Here is a 16,628-nt window from a genome sequence, read left to right as displayed (position 1 = left end):
CTGGCTACCAGATTAATTAAAGTCTGACGTTCCTGCTGCGTCTGGCTCTGTTTTGTTTTCTTTTTCCCCTGAAGGAAATCTTTAGCTGCTCAGTTTGCAGTTAGGAAAAGTCTTACTATTAGATAGTGGGTAGCATTGAGATTAACACAAAAACAAAAGTGAACTAATAATGAGCTAGAAAGCGATGCGGAAATGCTTTAAACCTAATTGCATTATCCTTTTGGCCACTTGTGGCTGGCTAAACAACTAAAAAGCATTCAGAACTCTTCTGCAGACAGAAATGTTCATCTCCTGTGAGCAGGCATGTGGCCGACGATAAAGCGAGTTGGTGGAGGACCAAACTAAAAGGAGCCTTACGCATCGTTTTCCTTCATAACTATCACTCTCAACTTGTTGCTTATGAATATGTGAACCAAAATCAACTAAACAAATATTCCCGAAACGAAAAACCAAAACAACGAGCTGAAAGATTCTAAAACGCTCAATGGAGCAGAATAGAACTGCAGAGCTGGGCCCCATTTCCCTGCGGATTCAGAGCACCTTGTTAAAAAAAGCATCGATGAGTGCAGCTATAAATACTCAAATGACGTTTGTCCTTACTTTGCGCTTTATTTTTACTTTACTTGAGAGAAGGCTGACACGAGAGCTTTGGCCAACGTGCACAGCGAAGACGCTCAGACATCACGGCGGTCAGGGAGTTCACAAAGTGAATAAAGACTCTAATCTCTGCTGTGTGGCTGCGTTCCAGAGCTCAGATAGAGCATTCAGAGTATCCGGTAAGCAGCTTCTCCTTCAACGCCTCAGCCATAATGTTTAATCAAGGTAGAGCTGATGAAGTGGAACAAGCAATTAGAATCCTAATCAAAAAAAAGAAGCTCAGATCGGCCCATTTCTGTTCAGACAGTCGAGCCGCTCTACCCAGCGGCGCCTGCTCTGCATTCTCTATTCAATTTAATGCCGTTTGGTGTTTACTGCCCCACCGGGGGGCATTTGTTCCCTGGGCCAAGGCTTAAAAGACACCTTTGATGAAGTTTCAGACACTCCGAAGGTATCAAGCCTCATTCTCTTCATCATCCTTGTAATGAGGAAGAGCAAAACAGCGTTATATTTTCAGGAAGCTCATCGTGCACGTGATGAGAAAATGTTTCAACAAGCATTCATTTGTTCTGAGGACTTTTAAATGATATTTTGTAAAGCTTGCATCCTGCTACCATCCCTCCTGCAAAGCCTAAGATGTTAGTAAAGGAGAGGAAATAAAACCACAATGTTGGAAAAAAAAGGGTGAAAGAGGCGTGCTAAAAAAAAAAAGACAATCTTCATAATGGTTATATTAATAATTTAAAAATAATCCTTCAATCAGAAACCAACATTTAATGCTTGTTTGTCTGGTAAGAGACGGTTGTCCAACGTTCGAGCAGCCTCTGCTTCCCTGCATGTCTTTATTCTGCCGATAAATCATTCGCTCGCTCCCCAACAGGCCTTGAATGCCACACGTCTCCTTCATAATTACCTCCTGCATCACGTTTCGTCTAAGGTTGGGGGGGGGCTGTTTCTGTAACATGCATGATTATTGTTACGGATGTTTAATGTCAGTTTCTCTCACTGATCCAGAGTTTGATCCTAGCCCGGGAAACGCACCGAGAGGGAACTCAAATCGTCTACTGCTGTCACTCCATGACTTTTGAATGTTTTCTATTCTATAATGCAGCAGCAGCAGGGCAGCATAGTGCATGTGAGGATGTGCGCAGGCCTGGGGGGGGCAGCTTGCATTCACTCGACTCCATCTACTGGTCACGCAACCCGGCCTCTGACGCTTCAGCTCTGCAACGTGAGAGAAGTAAAATACATTCAGTGTGGTGATGCCAAAAAACAAATCAAATAGTAATGTCCACCCCAGGCAAGCGAGAGCTTAGAGTGTCAATACTACCCCCCCCGTACTGTACTGTAATACATGCTACTGTTTGACTGTACTTGTACTCTAAAATTCTATCTAATAAATATATTCATCATCATGCTGAGCTGGCCGGGCCTCCTCCAGTGACACTGCTGTAATCTCAAAGCAGACATCACAGGGGGGAAACCTGCACTCCTCTTCCTCGCCGTCACCCACTGACGAGGAACCATGGCACGGACCCAAACGCAGAATAAGGCTCATGGCGTGCAGAGGCAAGTCTTCCAGTCGGAATGGGTGCGTTAACCAAACCCTGCACTGAGCAGAGCAGGCCTTCGGGAGGATGCAGAGACTTCTGACAGACGGAGGAGCAGAAATGGAGGGAATCTTGTAGAGTTTCACTCAGTAAAGGACCTAAATACAGAGAAAAGAGACAAATCACCGCCTGGAGAAAGAAACCCTATAAGAGCCGAGGCCATTAATGCTTCGATTCAGCCGATACAGGGCGTTTTCTAGAGGCATAACCGACTCCAAAGTTTCATCTGGAGTTCTTAACGCCTGTACGATGACAGCTTCTTGGGGGGGAAAATCCTCTGAGGCCGAACGAAGAGTCATTTCATGGGTTGTAAACTGAGCAGTTAAAGCTGCAGCCGCTAGTAACGGGCAGAAAGAGAACCGCCGACCGAAAGGTTAATCTCAGGATTCAGGTTTCGGCCTTCTGAAAGGATCCTGTGCTCTAAAGACAAATACATTTCCCACAGTGCAGCAGGAACTCTTCATACGCGCCACCTGTGAAGAGAATATTTATTATTCAATGTGTATGTGGCTTGAATGGAAATGTAAAATAACGGCACAGAGCTTCATTTAAAATTAAATGGTAACGTTTTTATTAAATTAGGAAATCAACACATTTAAGAAATTTAATTACGGTATATACACTACTTTGATTTAAAAAAAAATAAAAATAAGACAAGAAATAAGCTTGTCACACCAAGCTAATATATTATAGACTTTGCGTTTCACATCCCCATAAATAGTGATCTTGGTTCAAACTACAAATATGAATTCATGTCATCCTCATGGAGTGGATGATGTGCCCCCCCCCCCCCCCCCAAAGAACAAACACCGTCACTGAACTGTTCAAAATGTCGTAAAACTGCACTATAAAATACATAAAGCACATCGACCATGTGTTCCACGGGAAACAGAGAAAAGGCAATGGTTTAAGAAATCATTTCTCCTGAACTATCGACGAGCCTTAAAACAAACGTTCAAGCGTTTCAAGTTTGATCATTTACGACAGGCGGACGAGGCTGCTCGCCGCGAAAGCGCTCAAATAATGCCGCTTTGTTCAAAACACATAGAAAACATCGGTGCAAAACGCTTCAGTCAGAGCTGCTAGTGGACATTTGCCCCCCAAAAAACAGCCGTGCTGACTTTCACAGGGTGAAACAGGCATGTCCCATGGGCATGTCCCATGGGCGTGTCCCATGGGCGTGTCCCGTGGGCGTGCTGTACAGCAGCAGCCGCTGACAAACAGTCATCCAGTGCTGCGAGTCACTCAGTGGTCCTCCTTGTCTCGGCCTTTCTTCTCCTTCTCGTCCTGCAGGGCGGTGCCCAGCTTCTTGATGAGCACCGACAGCACCTTGTCCAGCGGGTCCATCACGCCTCTTTGCAGCCACTTGGGAATTGTAGTCCTGGCGTGGTGGAAGCCAAGTTTCTGCAAGATGTAGTCCACCCCCACCGGGTCGATCTTCCGTCCCGTCCAAGAAATAAGCCTGGAGATAGAGAGACACGTTTCGTTTACGCCATAATCGGAGACGATATTCGTCAGAGAATAAGAAGCCACTTAAACGCACGACTATAAATAATTCAATGAAATAAAGAGATAAGCTGACAGAAGAACTATGCAATGCTTTACCTTTGAAGCTTCAGCTTATACTTACAAACCTATATATTATTTACACATTGTGGTATTACTACTGAAAGGAACAAATACTAACGTAGGAATCCTAATTCGCTGTGGATATTCATCTATATTTTATTTTTGGGCCTTGTGCTTTCTCTTAACACCTGATAGTCTTGCACGTCGATGCGTGACAGCTTTTTGTGTGTGTATTTGTGTGTTTGTGCCGTGTGCAACTCTAGTGCAGCCCGAAGTCACAGACGCTACCAGAGCATCACAAATACTCTGCTTTCCAACGGAGCTTCGCTCACAAATGAGCACCGTGACGCCTGAAGGCACTCCGGAACGCGGCGGCGCGTCGCAGCTCTGCTGACCTGAGAGTCGGTTCCAGGTGCCACGTGTTGCACATGAACTCCCTCCAGTCCACCGTGGCGTAGTTGGCGCCGTCGTCTTTGTCCTTGTCCGAGGAGCTTTCGTCGTGCAGGGCCGTGGGACTCTTCTGGCCCGGCCGAGCCGCGAACATTCGAGGAGCAAAGAGGGCTGAGGACGCAAGAGGAGGAGGAGCGGCATTATGCTGTCTATTTAAGCAGTCTACGCTGTCTATGAAACAATTGAATCAAGAAGAATGGAATAAACAGCCGCCGATTCTCTGAAGGCAGCCCCCGCCCACCGGCTCCAGACTATTCCAATTCAAACCGCCATCTGTCCGACTTAAAGCAATCAGGATTATTCAGAGCCTGATGAAAACCTTCACCTCTTTTCTCTTTCTATTCAGTTGCAGGAGTCAACAGAAAAGAGTCGGGGCTCTATCCTGATTATAATGAAGGACGAACGCTGCTTTGTAAATCCACCACCATGTTGGACCAGCTGCACCACAGCTTGTCATTTCTCCCCCCCCCCCTCCGTCTAAAGAGGAATGATTTGAATGTTGACCAACACCTTTCTCCTTCTCTTTCAGGTAGGCAGACACCAGGTCGTGAAGGAACATGATGAGCTCAGCATCCATGGTGACGCAGATGTGATCGGTGAATTCCGTCACGACGCTGCACTCGACCTTGGGTTTGCCGTCGGACTCTGAAACGAACGCAAAGGACAAAACGCGACAATCTAAGACTCCTGAGATGTGTTCACTATTTAGAACAACACATTCTGACCTCTGAGTCAGTGAGGGGAAAAGACTTTCCCTTTCCCATCCGGCTCTACCTGTCAGAGACGGCTCGTCAGGATCTTGCACATGGATGGACTTGAAGTCCAGCTGCATTCTGGGAAGTGCAAAGATGGTCTCAGTTTCGTGGTTGTAGCTGGAGGAGCTGCGGAAGCTGCTCAGCAGACTCGAGCTCTTGGCAGCAGCGCCGCTCTCTTGGTTGTTGGCCTCCACGTTCCTAAGCAGGTTGAGCTCTGAGTCGGGAGATAAGACATTTGGAGCTGAAGGTCGTGGCTCACGCTTCACTGCCCTGATAAAGTTTATCTGCACCTACTTTACATTTGAGTTAACAAGCAGCAGCTGCAAAGAAAGGCCGACAGAAAGCAGGCCTGCCCGTCGCTAAGCTAAAAGTAGGAAGATTGAGACGAAGCTTTTACACGTCATTGGATCGTGATTCGGTGCATAAATTAAAAGTGGAGCGGCCGAACACTCAAAGTCCACAACAAGAACTCCATTAACAAAACTAACATCACGATGCGTTTGATCTATTCGTGTACAAACTGATCGTAGAAGAACGGACGTGTACAAAGAAGTAAGAGCACAAAAAGGACCGATTAACCGTGACTTCCTGCCAAATGCGAAACTGATCATGATGCAACATCGCCAGTATCAGAGCTGCTCTGCGTGCCGTGAGCAGATATGTTAGCTCCGAGTGTGAGGCCACAGGATTACAGAACGCTGGCTACCTTCGTTCCTCATCGCTGTGACGTAGCCGAACCACTCTTTGACCGTGGCGACGCCGTGCGGGGGGTTTTCGTGCCGCCGCCGGGTTATTTTGGTGATGGTAGCCATTGGGCTCTCCAGCGCGCCACAAGGTTTGGTCACCATGGTGTTGTGACCAAGATGGAAATCCAGTGTCTGAACGATGTAGGTGGAATCATCGTTGGAGCCTGGGATGTGACAGGAAGGGGTTAACAGTTCCAGATCTGACCTTTAAAAATCACAAATCTGCGTTCAACTACCGATTTGAGAACTTTTAACATTTCCACAGCGGACGTCTCAAGAATGAACGTTCTGCCTCACCGTCCTCCCAGATCTTCTGTGCCTCGGTCCAGAAGGCGATGTTGGGCTCTTCCAGGTGGAACAACGCCCACGACTTGGAGCGGAAGTTGGGCCCGTGGAAGCAGGCCAGTGTCATGTGATTCCCATGGAGGCTCATGGAACCGCCCAGCTGTACGGTGTCCTCGGGCAGAGGCACCTGGAAGAGGGAGATGTGGCAGCCAGCGATTACCTTCAGCACCCCGGGCCAGTGGCGGTGATGAGCTGCATCCATGTCTGTGTGACAAAGATGGGGGGGGGGGGGGTAGGAAGACAAATCAATTTGAACATGAGGCCAGAAGGAACTGTGGTTTTTATGCTTATATAGTCTGCGGTCTCTTTAAATGCTGCTTACGCTTTTCATTTATTGTTCCTCATGATTCCATTCAATTGTCAGAAATCTTGTCAACTGCTTGAAAAACCGGAAAACTAATTACGCTTATTATTATAAATCCTTTCACTTTCTGCACGTCTCGCCGAGCCAGAGTCTGCACGGAGTTAATTAAATATGTCACAGAGCGGCAGCAGAGAGAAACGGCCTGCTTACACAGCTCTGCAGCTCCTTTGTCCGTGTTCATGACGGGGGTTTTGGGGGGCAGGTAGGGGCCGGGCCCCCAGGTGGACAGGGCTCGCTTGCTGGTGTCAAACTGCTGAGTGAAGAACTCCTGCAGCTTCATTCCGATCTTGATGAGGTCTGGCGTGGTGGAGCGTGAAATGATCACCTGGAAAATGTCCCACTGCAAGTCTCCGTGGATGAAGATCTCACTGAAGGATGGAGGAGGGGGGGGGGGGGGGGGCAAGCAGAATAAGCATCCATGCATCTGGCATGACCGCAGCATCCTCACCTTTTCTCTGATAGGCTGCCGTCGACGGTGCACAGGTTGACCTTCCATTCGTCTTGCAGCTGCAGGTCAGCGTTGCTGAAGACGCCCATCAGGATGCTGGAGCCCATGTAGTCCACACGGGCCTCTGTGGAGCCCATGGTGATCTGGATCTTATGGCTGGGCTGCTGGTTGGGGTGTTCAGAAATGTGGGCTACAAAAGCAGAGCAAAAGGGGGACCAGAGCAACCAGTCAACAGCAACTAGCCTCCATTAAACCATTTATTTCATCCGCAAGCTGTTACTATTACGTCACATTAAGATAAAGAAAAATAAAAAGTTCAGAATGTTAAAGGTATGAAATTTAACTTTCCAATTATGGCCTCATTCCACATTTTTTTGAAAAATACTCTTCTGTAAAATGAAATGAAGTAAAAAAGCAAAAAACAAATCAAAAGTAAATGGGAAATTCCATATTGCGATCCACATTCCCGATCCGATCTGGATGAAATTCGGTGGTGAGATAGAGACCCCCACCCTACATGACCTTTTCAGATTTCATAAACATCGGTCAACAATCAACCGAGAAATAAGTGATCCAGAATCCAGGATCTCATCCGCTCCTGGTAAGATTCCCAACATTTCCTGAATTTAATCAAGATCCATCCAGAACATTTTGAATTATCTTGCTAAAGAACAAACAAGGCAAACCAACCGCCGGCGAGAACAGAACCTCCTCGGCGGAGGCAATAAAGTTAAGCAGGAGAAGTGTCATAAAGATTCAGATCATGTCCTCAGTTCTGTGGAGACACTGGTTTATGTCCTATAGAGGCAGATATCTTAATGGCATGTAAGACAATAAGTACACGTTCACGCTCACGCTCAGTGTAAAATAATGAGGGTAAACTGTTGCTCTAAAGTCTGTATTCTGGCGTGGAGCAGCTCCCAGCGGCGTGAAAACTCTGCACTGAGCTGCAGTTTCACATTTTACACGCTTCTCAAAGGAGAGCTGCTAATGAGTTGAAGAAAAAGCAGCCGATGTCTGAGAAGTCGAGGCTTGGTTTACTCACAGACCATCTCCAGGGTGTTCACGTCGATATTGCCGCCCACCACGCCGCCCTTGGAGTCGAGCTTGGAGCGGCCCAGACCCACGGACATGCTGATTTCTCGGTCGCGGTTGCTGCCCACAGACAGTCGCCCCTGACTCTTGAGGCCGCTGGTCGTCCAGCTGTGGGTGAACGTAAACCGTGAGCGCTCCCTGGAACGCTGCTTTAAGCCATAAACCAGTGATTGGGAGGAAAGGAGAAGCGCATCGGAGCGCCACATCATGTTCTTAACTGAATTGATACGATTCTTAGTTCAGACAAAAAACAAAACAGCAATTGTCTTCAATTAAAAAGCTTTCACGGTTGGCAAGAATTTTCCCAAAGGCATTCGGCAACTTTCCCTCCGTTTTCATCCTTTATGCTAAGCTAAACTAAGTGGCTGCTAGCTCTAGATTTAAGACAAGGGGGTAGAATGAATCTTTAACATTTCAGAAAGAAAGCAGTTTTTTGTTGAAACATCAAACAGTTGATTTCAGAATGATGCAGGACACCCACGTGTTGTTTCCCATGACGTTGCTCATGTTCATTTGGACGGTGAGCTGCTTCAAGTTGATGGCAAACACCACCAGAGTCTCCCATGGCGCCCCCTGCTGGCCCGCTGCCTTAACGTTCTTACTGAAGGAGGGAGTCGACGTTTTGGTGACGGAATCTAGACGACGATAAACCACAAAAACATTTTATGACATAGCAGCATCTTATGTTATAATCGTATTTTGTTATTTTAATAAATTCTGTTTATTGTAAATGATGAAATATTGTTGATTTAGAGCAGAGCCCCCACACATCAGTATGTTTGATTGTGATCCAGCGGTATCTCTTATTACCTCTCCTTGGCGCCGAAGAATCGGACACGCTGCGGGTTCGTCCTGGCGCAGGCGACTTGAGGTGGCCGAGGCCCCCGGGGGACATGTTGCTTCCAGCGGCGTGTTCAGAAAACACATTGGGGGACTGCGGCATGTGCGTGCCAGTGCTGCCGTCCCAGGTCCTCCAGTAGGCTTTCCGGCTGGACTCTGGGGACAGATGCTGCGTGACGTTTTCTGCAGAGTCGGGGGTAGCGGGGCCAGAGGCTGAGAGGAGGTAAAGGTTGGGAGATGTAAGTAAAGGTCAGCCTGGGAAATGAAGCAGTGTGGAGAAAAGGCCGGCTGGAGGGATGCTCAGCAAGATGGGATATTAAAACTGAATACAAGCTGACCCCCCCCCCCGTGGGTTCGTTCCTATGCTCGATGAATATATTGGCTACTTCTGACCATGTCGTTTCTTTCACAGTGGCACACAGAACATCTCTGTTCATTACGTTAAATGCCAAGTAAAAATCTTTTTACCTGGCAGGTTGATGGTCTGGTCTCCCAGGAAGAGGCGCCTGGCGATACTCCGACGGTACCAGGCTCTAGGGAAGGCCAGGATCTCGCTCAGACGCCTCATGTCGTATTTGAAGGATGCCGATCCAATGTCACAAACAGCTGAGGGGGAGGACATGACATTTGTTCAGGTGCGAGAAACTCCTTACGAAGGTTTTACAGTACCAGCCAACAATCTTTAAAATATTCTGCATCGGAATGAGGACTGCCCATCGTCTGTGACATTCAAGCACTGCGGCGTTCGTCTTGTTATGCTTCGATGTTCTCATTTATATGCTTGTAAAATGCCCCCATTCAGTTTCATGGAGCCAGAGCGATGTGTTCCCGCCCTACAGGGGCTGTAGAGCAGCGTGCCGAGGAACAGTTCCCGTATCGTATCCCTAAAGATCTCTCACTGTAAGTGTTTATTTCTGTTGCACATTACTTCAAATATCCTGTTGAATCAGATGTTTTAAAAAAAAAAGAAAGTATAAAAAGCAGCAGTTTGCTGCCTTTCAGGAAGTGAAAAATTCAGGTACTTTATCTGTCGGGAAATACATTTTTATAAAGTTGAAGTTAAAACCAGTAGGAAATGGACAGAATCATTTCATTTGCCATCGAACCTCCGGAGCCTACAATGTACCTGAGATGTTGATGAGGGTTGTGTCCATCTTGCCACCTTTGGGAGGAATGAAGCTTTCGATGAAGGTGGTGCCTGCACTCCGCCTCATCCGCGATAAGCTGACCTTCACAAACTCCAGGTTGATACTCAGAGAGTCTTTTCTTCCCGTCACTGAAGACGGCTCCTCGTCGACTGCACCTTCCAAAAACGAGGCCAATTATCACGGTGTGCCTTGAGGTTGAATTTCAGTCTTTGTGACTGTCCGCATATTTTTTTTTTTGTGTCCTCTACATTTGGCTCGTTTACACCTGCTTTCATTCAGCCTGTCTTATCCACAGAAAAACAGGACAATATGTGGTAACATTTAAAACTGAGGCCCTGTAATTTTGGCCTTTTCCATACCTAACGGCCCTGCGCCTGGAGGCAGGCCTGTGACGGCAGATTTCTGTTTCCCGGCGCCGTAGGGGTGGAAGACGTAGAGGGAGAAGTCAGACATGCAGGCGGTGAAGCTGAGGCCCGAGGAGGTGCTCGGTGGCCCAGTGAGGTCGGACTGGCTGCTGCTGTGGCGGCACCGCCCCAAAGGACTCCCCAACAATGGAGATGCTGGAACCAGATCAAGAAGTTAGTGAAAAGCAAGAACGGTAAGACATTCAGGGGACTACTTTCTTTCTATTTTACCGAACTTAAAACGTGACATGACATTTTTACATTCACCACGGCAGGGCCGAGGAGGGCCGTTTATCCAACCACCAACCCCTGACCCTTCAATTAGGGGCGGAAATTATGCAATGCCAGAAGATTTAGAAAATAAATTATAGATATTTTAAGAGTTCACAATTTGCACTGGTAACTCATTCCAGATTTCAACACATCTATTCGAGAAAAAAGTACTTTCTACAGTTCAATGTAGACCTCTGATTAAAAATTTTTCAAGGATAAACAGCAGTGACAGGCTCAGATACAACCATGAGAAATGTATCAAGAGGAATTTCTGCTAAATTATGAAGAATTTTATGAAGATCAACCAAATCCCTAAATTTGCAATGCCATTTATATTATACTAAAAGTGTGAATTATGATTATCGAGGTGCAAAAGGTAACATTTTGTCAGGCGCAAGCCTAAGTTGCCTCAATGCGGTCCAATTAGAAACTCTTTCTATATCTAAAATGAAGCAATTCAGGTGTAAAACACGTCCAGAATTTACAATCAGCATACATTTTTATTTTTGTGTGCTTGGTACATATTCAATTTTGTTAATGCAAATTAAAAATAGAACGGGACCCAAAACATTACCTTGAGGTAGTACCGGACACCGAATTGATGATTTTTCCATTTAAGAAAACATACTGTGAACGAATACCATGTTGATTTCTTCAAATTATTTCATTTTCTAAAGGAAAATCTCTCAACTGGGTCAGCAAAAAAGCTTCCAAACTTTACTCGCAGCTCATAAGGGGCTGATGGGTCTACAGTTTGTGACCGTTTTTCTATCACCTTTTCTGAACATGTGAAAAATATTTTCAAGGAGGAGGAACTTCCTCTCTGCACTTCATTTCTCCATCACTCTGCACTGTTGACCTAGACTAGTAAAATAATGAATTCGAGAGTAGAAGCTCTGAGTAACGTCAATTTACGAAAGGCCCTGACGTGGCACTGATCCAAGATGTAAATGCGTTTGTGTTATGACACTTCTAATGCTAGGCAGACCTTTGCTAGGAGGCAGTTTGGGGACGTGCTGCCCCGGTGGGGTGGAGGTGGGAGGGCCCACCCAACCGTCAGTTGGGTGGGCCCCTGCTGGGATCTCCAGTTCACCGCGGTTCGAAGAGAAGACCAGGTCTAATGAGGGCAGCTTGAGCATACACTCCACTCGGGACATGGGCAGGCAGCTGAAGCGGATCTGAGACGGCTGCAAACAAACAGTAAACGGATGTCCGAATCTCATCTTACGGTGTCAATGACTTCACAGCATGACGGAAAACAATTGGGGGGGGGGGGGGGGGGGCACTGGTGAAAAGTGAAATAACAATAAATAGATGCAAACATGAAACCCCCCCAAAGGAAAAACAAATATGTTGGAGCGGGACCATTTAATATACAAGTTCATTTTGGAATTGTCTGAACATAATACTCAAATGAATATTGGTATACAGTGTGTTGATGTATGCATTTCTCTAAAGATGGTCAAACATTTGGTAAAAATACTACAAATGATGAGATGTGTTTAGCTTTAATAGCTATTGAACTGAATTGCAAAAAGCTAGTGCCACAAATAGCAAACTGGTAGAACGGCGGAGTCAAATCAGCCAACTGGACTCTAAAACTATGGGAATGAACCGGTTGCTAATGAAGGCATAACTATTTTAATGGAGGAAGTAAACTGTCAGGCTTGTCAGCACCTGGACTCTGACGTAGACGACCACATCCACGGGGAAGGAGGAGTAGGCTGACGTAGAAGAGGAAACCAGCGAGGTAGTGGATTCCTCGAGCTGATCCACCGCATCAAACTGGCCCATGTAGTCATCCTGGGAAGCCATGGCTGATGGGGGGGGGGGAATGAGTTCCCTGTTAGCATTACCGTGCATTGGCTCCACAAAGACGAGTTGCAGCAAAACGTACCCGTGTAGCTCCTGTCCACTGGGGTGATGGGGATGGTCTCCAGGGCTTTCTCCAGGAAGTCCAGCAGACAGGGGCTGATGACCATTTCCTCTGGGAGCGTCTGCAGCGCCACCCAGGCGTAGAGCTTGGCGGTCTTCACCCCTCCGCTGCCCTTACCTTTCGCTATAATCATACAAAAGTCTTTAAGCCACCAGCAGTCTGGGCTTCGTGCAGAAAACCCCTCGAAAATGTTATAATAATAATAATATCAATATGCATAAGTTCATTTAAACAACGTATTCTGATTGCATGCAACTCATTCAAGTTGAACCCCATGTTGAGGTGAACCGTCAGCTTGCAGCGGAGTGGCACACTAGTGCCGGAGGTTACGGATGGTGCTAGGGCATGCAATCCAAAATGAAAAATGCTCAGTACCTGATGGAATGGGCGGGGGCGGGGGAGGTAGGAGCGAATTAGTCTTGCTTTGGACAGCATTGGGAAGGTTGGGAGGGTCGTTTTCTTTCATACCATACAGCTTGGACTCTTTGGAGAGAGTGCGGGGGAGGGAGGATCCACGCGACGTGTTTGGCGACTCTGTCTTAAGTGTCTTTGAGTTGTAGTGCAACTGGGGGGGGGAGAGAAGAGCCACGAATCATGTCAATCGTTTCTACCTAAAAAAAAAAGTACATTGTGAATGGTTTAGATGCTGACCTTAACATCTACTCCTGGAATGTAGAAGACTGTGGTCTCCATGTCGTTGGATTTGGTCTGCAGGGTGGAGGGACATTTCTTGCCAGCTAAGAGATGGGTGGTGGAGGTGGAGGTGGGCTGCAGCTTCTTTTTCTTGGGGGGAGACTCTTGGTCCAGGCTTCTGACGCTGCGCTCACAGCTCCTGCAAACATCCACGTGTCAGGTATTCTACCTTATTCTGTGAATTTAACTAACTAGATCAATTAAATCAACGGTTTATAGAGCTTAAAGACTCATCGGGGAAATCATTCAAATGCATTTCACAATGACGAGATTCACGAGACTCCTGATTACAGATTTCAATGGGAAATGTCTCAGCATTGAAATCAAAAATTCCACCAACAGCATTTATCAGAGTAGGAAAGTGCGCCGTTCATCAAACCTTCTGAGGGGATTGTCCTCGTGCTCTGGCTGCTGAGTGGTGGGGTGAAGGACACACTTCCCGCTGTCGATTTCCACACGGATGTCCAGCTCAAAGTCAATGTTTCTTTCGGTTGCCGGGCCACTTAAGCTGCGGCCGGCAGGCGTGCTCGGCCAGCGCTCGCTGAACAGCTGACTCACAGCCGAGAACCCGGAGGGCTTCCTGTAAGACGCTTGGCTAAGGACAGAAAAAAAGAAAATCATCAAGCTTTGTTAAAAATATCATGGCGCTTCCTTTCATCTAATCGTCACAGGAAGACAAAACAAAGACTCACAAAGGCCTTCGGTAGCTCGACGGCTTTTCACGCTCAAACTCGTCTTCTTTTTCCGAGTCTTCAGATGAAGACGAGGACAGGTCGTCACGCCTCATGTCTTCGTGCTGGAAGGGAGTTACGGGTGAGAAGACAGCGGGCGTGGCAGGCGCACTGAAAACCGAGTGCTGGCCCTCAGCGATGGATGGAGAATGAAAGTGACTGTGATGATGAGGATGGGACAGCTCGACAACAGCGACGGACAACAGCTCCCCCTCTGCCTCCTCAGGAAACTTCAAGGAAAGAAAGATGAACTCACACAAGTGGACAGTTTTCGGGTTTCTTTGAAGCTGCTTCCTACTTAAAATTGTCTTAAGTAGGAAGTTTGCCAACTATCAAGGAGACAGTGTTCTGTTTGTTGGACAAAATGATCACACAAATCCTTTAACTACTGAGGACGGCAAGACTTAAATGCTGAAACCAAGTCAGCACCGTGATCCAATCACAGAACACTACCAACCTGAAAACAACGAGGGGCCGAGTCTCCGTGCACGTTCTGTGCGCAGGAGCCCGGTTGAGCAAACGAGTAGAAAGTTGGCAAAACTGTGAAACCCAGCCAAGGGAAAATGTGAAACCTCTCAAGATGGTTGAAAAGGAGTCTGCAATCCTTAAAGCAACAGAACCAACAAATCCCCAAAACAGGCGACGACGGAGTCCGGCTGCAGCTGGACATGCATGAATGTTTGCTGGCTGGAACTACAGGTCTGGTTCTCCAGGAGTGTCTGAAGTCATCTGTTATTCTTCTTAAAAGAGCACATAGGCCATGTATATACCCACCAGGGCATGAATTTGTGCAGTGTGTGTGTGTGTGTTGTCATGTGTTGAAGCACCTGAACAGGTTTCTGCCCAATGGCAGCAATTTGATTGGTTGGTTAAGGCCAATTAGCGGCAGTCTGTGTCTGTTGTTGTTAAAATGAGTGCTGGAGGCATCACGTAGGGATGCAGGGTAGAGTTATTCAAATACAGAAAAGAAAGGACCTCATAGATAAACGTCAAAGAATTGCAAACCTGCGCGCTGCCTGGACGATAAAAATCTCGACCTCGACTGTGTGTGGTTTGATGTAAGATCCGAATATCTAAGAGAACTAGAAAATGAGTGCCCTCTTCACAGCATGAGCCAGGGAGGGGGGGGCGGACTTCCAAATGTCAAAAAGTAACTTGTCTAATCTGAATACCAAAGAATTTTATTTTAATCCAAAGAATTTTCATTGAACAATATACACCAATCGGTTTTAAAGCTGGACTGATGTGTGTGGAAGAGGGTGCATTTTATCACAGGCAAAACATGCACCGTATCACGAACCAGGAACCGTACGATGGCGGCAGAAAATGTGATTTGAGTTTTCATGCAGTTTCAAGACAGGATGAGGATTTGTGAATCCATTAATTTGTTAAGCAGAAGTTTAAATTTGTCTTTGATGGCCAGTATCGTTATTTTTGCAAGAAAGCATGCCTTGTGGAATGGACACATTTCAATCTGATGGAATGTCACTGATATTTATTTACTTAGCTTAACTAATGCAACATTACCGTAGGGACACGCACAGTAGCAGGATTTACAGTAGGCAGCCATACAGATTAGCAGCATTATATAACTCGTATGATTAGTACGAATGTACACAAAGCATCCTGTTTTGAGTTTGCATGTGAAACACTTAATAGCATGTTAGGATCAATCACAGAGTAGAAGAAGAGCGCGAGTGTTTGTTGTTGGAGGCATCTGTTAGATTCAGTCGCTTGCACCGTATACCTTGAACACCCCTCCTGGACTGACAGGCGCATGTCCAGAATCCAGGGCCTGTTTATTTATCTTCAATTGAACAAAGAGACATTAACAATGACCTCCAAAATAAAAACAAAACGAAACAAACAATCTGCGAAGCTTCACTGCGACGCGTCAAAATGAAAGATGGGATGACGGTTTTCAAACTGTCAACAGAAAACAGCCCTGACTCAAAAAAAAATACTACAGAAATCAGATTACCGTGTCCTGAATGTTGAAGGTGACCCGTGGTCCTGGAGAGCACGCATCAACACGTGGATCCGATAAATCGTCCACATCCCCGATTCTGGAACTACGGACACAGTCAAGTAACACAATCAATCTGTAGAACCCTCGAAATAAATACAAATATGCACTATTTTACAGGAAATGCTGGCAGAAGCACTCAGCTAGTTAGGGAGAGGGTGAGGGAGGTGGCGTATGAGAGAAGCTAGATGAAATGAGGGGAGGATATGTTAGCAGGAAAGGTGACTAATCCTGTCCTTTGTTCCCTTACCTCTGTCTGTCCATCCTTTTCAGGGGGGGTCGGCCTGCTGCTGCCGAGATGCTTTTAGAGCGGCTGTAGCTCGGCTTGTAGCCAAGACCCCACTTATCCTTCAGCGACGCGGCCTGGTGAGAAATCAGCAAAATGTCAGGCTCAAAGCTCGACGTCTTTGCAGCCATGTGCAAGCGCTACAGGGTACGAAGCGGGGCACTCTCACCCTCATGCTGGAGCGACGCAGTTTTTTCCGGACATCCCTCCTGATGTCGTTGACAGCCACGGACTCCAGCTGCTGATACCGCTGGATCTCCTGGTTGATGGTTCCTTCACTTGCTCCCAATTTCCTGTATTTATAAAAATGCA

General features: G+C 46.7%; 1 protein-coding gene across 1 annotated transcript in view; it reads right to left on the bottom strand.

The window, feature by feature from the left end:
- Window positions 1-2,989: 2,989 nt before the first annotated feature.
- The window catches only part of kiaa1109 (KIAA1109 ortholog), a 49,783-nt gene continuing 36,144 nt past the window's right edge, over window positions 2,990-16,628 (bottom strand). Inside the window, exons 67-91 of the mRNA XM_068752469.1 lie at window positions 16,486-16,609; window positions 16,281-16,393; window positions 15,986-16,076; window positions 15,752-15,811; window positions 13,966-14,234; window positions 13,653-13,868; window positions 13,232-13,412; window positions 12,956-13,145; window positions 12,542-12,703; window positions 12,322-12,461; window positions 11,633-11,831; window positions 10,327-10,527; window positions 9,946-10,122; window positions 9,288-9,425; window positions 8,790-9,032; window positions 8,461-8,614; window positions 7,930-8,087; window positions 6,885-7,074; window positions 6,587-6,804; window positions 6,025-6,276; window positions 5,688-5,891; window positions 5,001-5,195; window positions 4,737-4,871; window positions 4,172-4,337; window positions 2,990-3,669 (exon numbers count right to left, since the gene is read on the bottom strand). Coding sequence (XP_068608570.1) covers window positions 3,453-3,669; window positions 4,172-4,337; window positions 4,737-4,871; window positions 5,001-5,195; window positions 5,688-5,891; window positions 6,025-6,276; window positions 6,587-6,804; window positions 6,885-7,074; window positions 7,930-8,087; window positions 8,461-8,614; window positions 8,790-9,032; window positions 9,288-9,425; window positions 9,946-10,122; window positions 10,327-10,527; window positions 11,633-11,831; window positions 12,322-12,461; window positions 12,542-12,703; window positions 12,956-13,145; window positions 13,232-13,412; window positions 13,653-13,868; window positions 13,966-14,234; window positions 15,752-15,811; window positions 15,986-16,076; window positions 16,281-16,393; window positions 16,486-16,609 — 4,393 coding nt within the window. The 3' untranslated portion in view covers window positions 2,990-3,452. The remainder of the gene's footprint in view (window positions 3,670-4,171; window positions 4,338-4,736; window positions 4,872-5,000; window positions 5,196-5,687; window positions 5,892-6,024; window positions 6,277-6,586; window positions 6,805-6,884; window positions 7,075-7,929; window positions 8,088-8,460; window positions 8,615-8,789; window positions 9,033-9,287; window positions 9,426-9,945; window positions 10,123-10,326; window positions 10,528-11,632; window positions 11,832-12,321; window positions 12,462-12,541; window positions 12,704-12,955; window positions 13,146-13,231; window positions 13,413-13,652; window positions 13,869-13,965; window positions 14,235-15,751; window positions 15,812-15,985; window positions 16,077-16,280; window positions 16,394-16,485; window positions 16,610-16,628) is intronic.

The sequence above is a fragment of the Brachionichthys hirsutus genome, chromosome 18 (assembly GCF_040956055.1).
Source record: "Brachionichthys hirsutus isolate HB-005 chromosome 18, CSIRO-AGI_Bhir_v1, whole genome shotgun sequence".
In the NCBI taxonomy this organism is placed as follows: Eukaryota; Metazoa; Chordata; class Actinopteri; order Lophiiformes; family Brachionichthyidae; genus Brachionichthys; species Brachionichthys hirsutus.
Note: the sequence above shows the minus strand (reverse complement) of the source record. Positions and strands in the feature narration are given on the sequence as shown.